The sequence below is a fragment of the Trachymyrmex cornetzi genome, unplaced genomic scaffold (assembly GCF_001594075.2).
Source record: "Trachymyrmex cornetzi isolate Tcor2-1 unplaced genomic scaffold, Tcor1.1 scaffold57, whole genome shotgun sequence".
Lineage (NCBI taxonomy): Eukaryota > Metazoa > Arthropoda > Insecta > Hymenoptera > Formicidae > Trachymyrmex > Trachymyrmex cornetzi.
Genome location: NW_017299882.1, coordinates 1275373 through 1280567, shown reverse-complemented (window position 1 = coordinate 1280567; position 5195 = coordinate 1275373). Strand labels below are relative to the sequence as shown.

General features: G+C 34.8%; 3 protein-coding genes across 3 annotated transcripts in view; 1 reads left to right on the top strand and 2 right to left on the bottom strand.

Annotated features, from left to right (window-relative positions):
* The window catches only part of rl (Mitogen-activated protein kinase rl), a 10401-nt gene extending 9919 nt beyond the window's left edge, over window positions 1-482 (bottom strand). The window contains exon 1 of the mRNA XM_018515212.1: window positions 1-482. Within this exon, the coding sequence (XP_018370714.1) occupies window positions 1-124 (124 nt within the window). The 5' untranslated portion in view covers window positions 125-482.
* Window positions 483-1074: 592 nt separating this feature from the next.
* On the top strand, window positions 1075-2042 carry Rpb11 (DNA-directed RNA polymerase II subunit RPB11). The gene is made up of 4 exons (XM_018515118.1): window positions 1075-1262; window positions 1343-1432; window positions 1516-1690; window positions 1769-2042. The coding sequence occupies exons 1-4, from the start codon at window positions 1210-1212 to the stop codon at window positions 1802-1804; spliced, it is 354 nt and encodes a 117-aa protein (XP_018370620.1). The 5' UTR covers window positions 1075-1209; the 3' UTR covers window positions 1805-2042.
* Window positions 2043-2502: 460 nt separating this feature from the next.
* Window positions 2503-3984, bottom strand: LOC108766073 (THAP domain-containing protein 1 B). Its single transcript, XM_018515120.1, has 4 exons — window positions 3674-3984; window positions 3322-3550; window positions 3153-3227; window positions 2503-3033 (listed from the first exon to the last, which is right to left on the bottom strand). Exons 1-4 carry the CDS (start codon window positions 3742-3744, stop codon window positions 2584-2586), a joined length of 825 nt encoding a protein of 274 aa, XP_018370622.1. The 5' UTR covers window positions 3745-3984; the 3' UTR covers window positions 2503-2583.
* Between the last annotated feature and the right edge of the window lie 1211 nt (window positions 3985-5195).

The window sequence follows — 5195 nt, the reverse complement described above, 5'->3', positions numbered from 1 at the left end:
CCATGCCGTAGGCGCCCTCGCCCATGTATGACAGATTCGTGTAGCGCGGCCCGACCTCGAACGTTTGCCCGCGCACCACCTCGCAATTAGGATTCACGCTCGCGGAGCCCTCGCACGCCGCCATTTTGACAACTACTTTGCGTCCCGGAGTCGGGACTGTCGGGAGTAGTGTGGCACGGCAAAACGCTCCTTCTACGCTCCCCGCGCGATAGACTCTCGCCGAGAGAGCGACGCGCAACGACGCCGCGTCACTGACGCCGCCGCGCTCTTCAGTCCTCGCCTGCTTCGCTCTTCCACCTTCCACCAGCCACAGCTATCCCTTATCCGCGCCCCGCGACCCGCGCTTTCGCCCTTCGCCTTGGCTTTCGTTACGTTTCGTTTCGTTTCGGTGGGCGCGGCGTGGGAATTGTAAAAGGCGGATAAAAACGAGCGCTCGCAACGCTCCTGTCGTGCGAAGGTGTAAGCAGCGATTAATCCCGCGGCACCCGGAGACCGTCCGGACGACTGATGACGCGACCGAGTCGGGTCCAATCCCGCGATATTATTCATGCGCGTCCAATGCTCGAAAGAGAGAGACAACGAAATCTGTACACGTTCGAACTTAAGAAAGAGAGAGAAAACGCGTGGTTTCTTTGAAATGACATAATACGAGGTTTCCTCTCTCTCTTTCTCTCCCTCTCCTCTCACTCTTTTATTCTTTATTATTCATTCATCTTTCTCTCTCTCTCTCTCTCTCTCTCCCCCCTCTTTTCCACCTCTTTGTCTCAATAATAGGCACATGGTATATTCCACTCTTCCTAGAAAATTGAAACAAGTTTTCCTTGATAAAAACATACGTTGTTATTATTGTTGAATAAGTAAACTTGTAAGAAATAACTGTAAGATATTACGTTTACTATTACCCTTACCGTTCTTATCACGGTTCCTTTTGCCTTTTTCGATTATATTAGAGTATCAGAAACATCGATAAGAGACGAAGCCATTGACAAATATTTGAACTCGTTCGAATGACGTCATGGCAAATTGTCTGCTATCGAATCGTCGTATCGATTTGTCGCAATCGATTGTCGACTCGCAGTGACGCTGTAGCACGACAGACGATGGTCATCAATAGTGATTACGGTTACGACAATTTGTCAACCGGTGATTTATTATCGATATTTCAATAGCAATTAATTCAGGAGTATTGTTAATAATTGACGAAGCGAGATGAACGCACCTCCGACCTTCGAGTCATTCTTATTATACGAGGGAGAGAAAAAGTATGCCGATCTTCGATACTTATCGGGATCTAACCTCGATTTAGGTTCTAGAAATACGTTAATATTTGCGCTTTTTGTAGGATTATAAAGGAACAGGACACCAAAGTACCAAATGCTGCGATCTTTACGATTAACAAGGAGGATCACACATTGGGAAACATGATCCGCAAGTGAGTAAACGTATGAGCGTGTTGTTGCTTCGGTTCCTTTTTAGGTAGCTAGCTAATTTTGTGAATTTCTTTCGATTCTTCAGTCAGTTACTGAAGGATCCTCAAGTATTATTCGCTGGCTACAAAGTTCCTCATCCCCTGGAACACAAGTTTGTCATTAGAATACAAACAACTTCTGATTATACTCCACATGAAGCATTCATGCATGCCATCACCGATTTGATCGCAGAACTCTCGTTGTTCGAAGAACGTTTTAAGGTATACTCGTATACAAGATGTAAAGTTAGTATATGTATAGATATATATATGTATAACTGAAAGTACTTTTTTTTTAAGGAAGCGATAAAAGAGAAGAAAGAAGGCTTGGATTAAACTGAGTACATTTTATAGTTATATTTTTTTATATCTAGATTTTGATTTAGTTTATTAAAGTGTATTGGATATCACAGATATATAACAAATACAATCGTGTAAATAATTATGTTATAAAGGATTGGATTGAATCAAAGCAGAATGTTAAAGAGACTGGGAATAATTAGCTTAAACATGCTCGACTATTCTATACGTCTTATATTTGAGCATATTCCATTCTTGTAAATATAATTTTTTTTACTTTAAACTTATTCTTAACTATGAATAAATTTATATATCAGGTTGCATTCTATGTCTTCAATTAATTATATTTGTATGTATATCCTATAGACACAAGTTTATGTGGGTATAAAATTGGTTTTATTAAGGAAAACATTTATATTTCATGAATAAGAAACTGAATATCCTGAGTTGTAGGAAGGTATGCTGCATCTTAACATTTAATACTGTTAGTAAAAAAATTCGTCTCTGCTGATGCTGTGTGATATTGCTAGATACTGCATATATGATACAAATATACAAATTTAATTCGAGTAATGATATTTTTTATTATCACACTTTAATATACAAAAAAAATACAATGAAATTGCACGCGATTACAATTAAATTATTATATCACAATATCATATTTACGGTTATAATTATACCACAATATCATATTTACGGTTATAATTATCGTAATATCATATTTACGGTTATAATTTTGATATTGAAATACTATGTGTATGAAATGAATAAGTGTTTTATAATTAAAATTATATGAAAAGTTGAAGAATAATTCATTTTATGTCTTCCATAAATTGTGGATCTTGACTATAATCTATCAACCATCTAGCTGCAGTATAAGCGGTCGGTAAAGTAATCAGTTTCTTTAAAATTTTATATACTTTAGGACTATGATGATATGTAGCTGCGGCAAATTGCCTCATATATTCACTATAAGTTTTCTTACTAGGACCAGTCTCATTATTCGCAAATTCATGCAAAAATAATTCTTTTCTTTCCTCGCAGATGTATTTGTTAACAGCTTCTTTTATCTTTTTCATACTATTACTTTTTTCTTCAGTTTCTTTCTTTTTCAGACGTTCCTCCAAGTCCTTAATTTTTTCATCACGTTGTTTCAAGCGTTTTGTCAAACTCTGTATAATTTTTTCTGATTCATCAAAGTTCCGTTTTAATGTTTGTACACCAACTTCTCTTTTTAAAACATAAGACAAATTCGATTCTTCCTGTATAATAAGATAATTATTTTTTTATATGATTAAATTATACTAGAATTACATTTTAAAAATATAACTATACATTTAATTTTAATTTATAGCATAATAAATCTTTATTATATAATTACCATTTTATAATTTTCATTACTAATGTCTAGCGGATCAACTTCGGTGTTTAATATATTTGGCAAGGTCTCTTTTCCCTAATAAAAATTCAATTCTTTTGTAAATAATTTATATTACACAAACTTATCATTAAAATAGATTTAACATGATAAATTTATAAGATTTACTTACTAATTCAACTAACTGATACTGGGACACTTGGCGGTCTTCAAATATTGTTGGAACAGCATTCTTATTTAACATATTTCGTAGAGATTTAAATGAAGTAGATTCAGTAAAACATTCTGCTGTAAAATGTTTACTACATAATCTAGAATGTTGGGTAATATCTGTAGTCCTTAAAATATTAGATGGAATTGCTGAAATCCATTGTTTGCGTAAACTTTTATCTTTAGGAAAACTAAAAATAAAGACATGAAAAGATAAAATTAACATTTTACATTTTTTATAACATTTCCTATACCTTAATTATAAATTTTTTTAACTTAATAACTATATACACATATATTTTAGTTATATTTACCAATGAAAAGTAATAATGTCGCCTCTTATCCATAAACTTTTACAGTTACCAATAACGCAAGTAACTACCATTTTTTATTTATATTTTTTTTAAGTATCAAGTAATATAATATTTATAATGAGGTAGTATTTTTTTTTAATTTTGTCTCCGATTGGAAGATGTGTAAGGTGTCTTCTACTGTTTTACGCAGTATTTCAACAAATAGTCTATTCTTTTTTAGGTTAAAACCACTGACATCAAAAGGCACAGTTGCACTAATGTAATTAACTTTAATTTTGAGGTAATTATTTAGAATACAGTCATCACCTCCAATTTTGATTAAATTAGGCTTATTCGATGCGTTTTTGTATAAAATGAAAGAATCTGTAAGAAAAAACGTTAGGATGGTCGCGCGAACCGAGATATTAAGCGTTGAAGTTGACGACTATAGAGAATATTAAGAAATCCGTCATATCGACGAGATGCAGCGACATGTACGAAGAAATTCTCCACTTGACAAACAAATTGTCTGTTTTAAAAATAAATTCTCTGTTTTACAAACACAAAATTGCAGAGAATTTATTTTTAAAGCAGACAATTTATTTGTCAAGCAGAGAATATAATCGTGAATGAGTAATTGTGAATTATGATATTAAAAAAAAATTACTTTTTTATATGGATTAAAGTTTAGATCTATATAACATTTCTCTTTAAACGTGCAGAAAATTCTCCGAAATAGCATTTACGTATACGAAGTTCACTACAATCATTCGATATCTCTAGCGTAGTTACTAAAACGCATGCGCACATGACCACAGCGCATGCGAACGTGACCAAAATAATAGTCGATATGACTAGAGTCTTATATATAGAGAGAAGCAACAACGAACCCCCACCACCAGATCGGATCCCAACCATCATTCCTAGAGTCCCATATATAAAGAGAAGCGACATCGAACCTCCACCACCAGACCGGATCCCTACCATCACTCCCTACGCCGCCATGTTCCGACCGCTAAAGTGTCGTAAACATAAACATACTCCAATCTCTAATTCTGTACTTCGATGTGAATAACAAGGATGTAGTGATTCTCTGTGTCATAACTTAAGCAGGGTCTACAATAGAAGTCGTAGCAGTCGTAGAGTCTTAAGTCGTAGAAAATTAACCAATCACAGTAGAATATGAGAAGAATAATCGACTATGATTGGTCTAGATAATTTTCTACGACTTAAGACCCTACGACTGTTACGACTTCTATTGTAGATCCCGCATTAGTTGAGTGCATGTTCCTTTTGCATTCTGACAAGTAAGACACAACAGGGGGTCGATTCTGTATCTTCAAACAAGGTGAAAATTACAAAAGTGAGCAAATTTACTAGGTATTGACCAATGAAATTATGAGTATTCTAGTAAATTCACTCACTTTTGTAATTTTCACCTTGTTTCAAGATACAGAATCGATCCCCTGAAGTCGGCGGCCACATGTGTCTTTGCATGTAGTTAAGGGTCCTCTACATAGAAGTCGTAGACAGTCGTGGAGTC

Coding starts and splice junctions, on each gene's coding strand:
- Rpb11 (XM_018515118.1), top strand. CDS start 1,210: ATGAACGCACCTCCGACCTTCGAGTCATTCTTATTATACGAGGGAGAG. Junction 1,433..1,515: donor TTGGGAAACATGATCCGCAA/GTGAGTAAACGT, acceptor TCGATTCTTCAG/TCAGTTACTGAAGGATCCTC. Junction 1,691..1,768: donor TGTTCGAAGAACGTTTTAAG/GTATACTCGTAT, acceptor TTTTTTTTTAAG/GAAGCGATAAAAGAGAAGAA.
- LOC108766073 (XM_018515120.1), bottom strand. CDS start 3,744: ATGGTAGTTACTTGCGTTATTGGTAACTGTAAAAGTTTATGGATAAGA. Junction 3,551..3,673: donor GACATTATTACTTTTCATTG/GTAAATATAACT, acceptor CTTTATTTTTAG/TTTTCCTAAAGATAAAAGTT. Junction 3,228..3,321: donor AGTATCAGTTAGTTGAATTA/GTAAGTAAATCT, acceptor AATTTTTATTAG/GGAAAAGAGACCTTGCCAAA.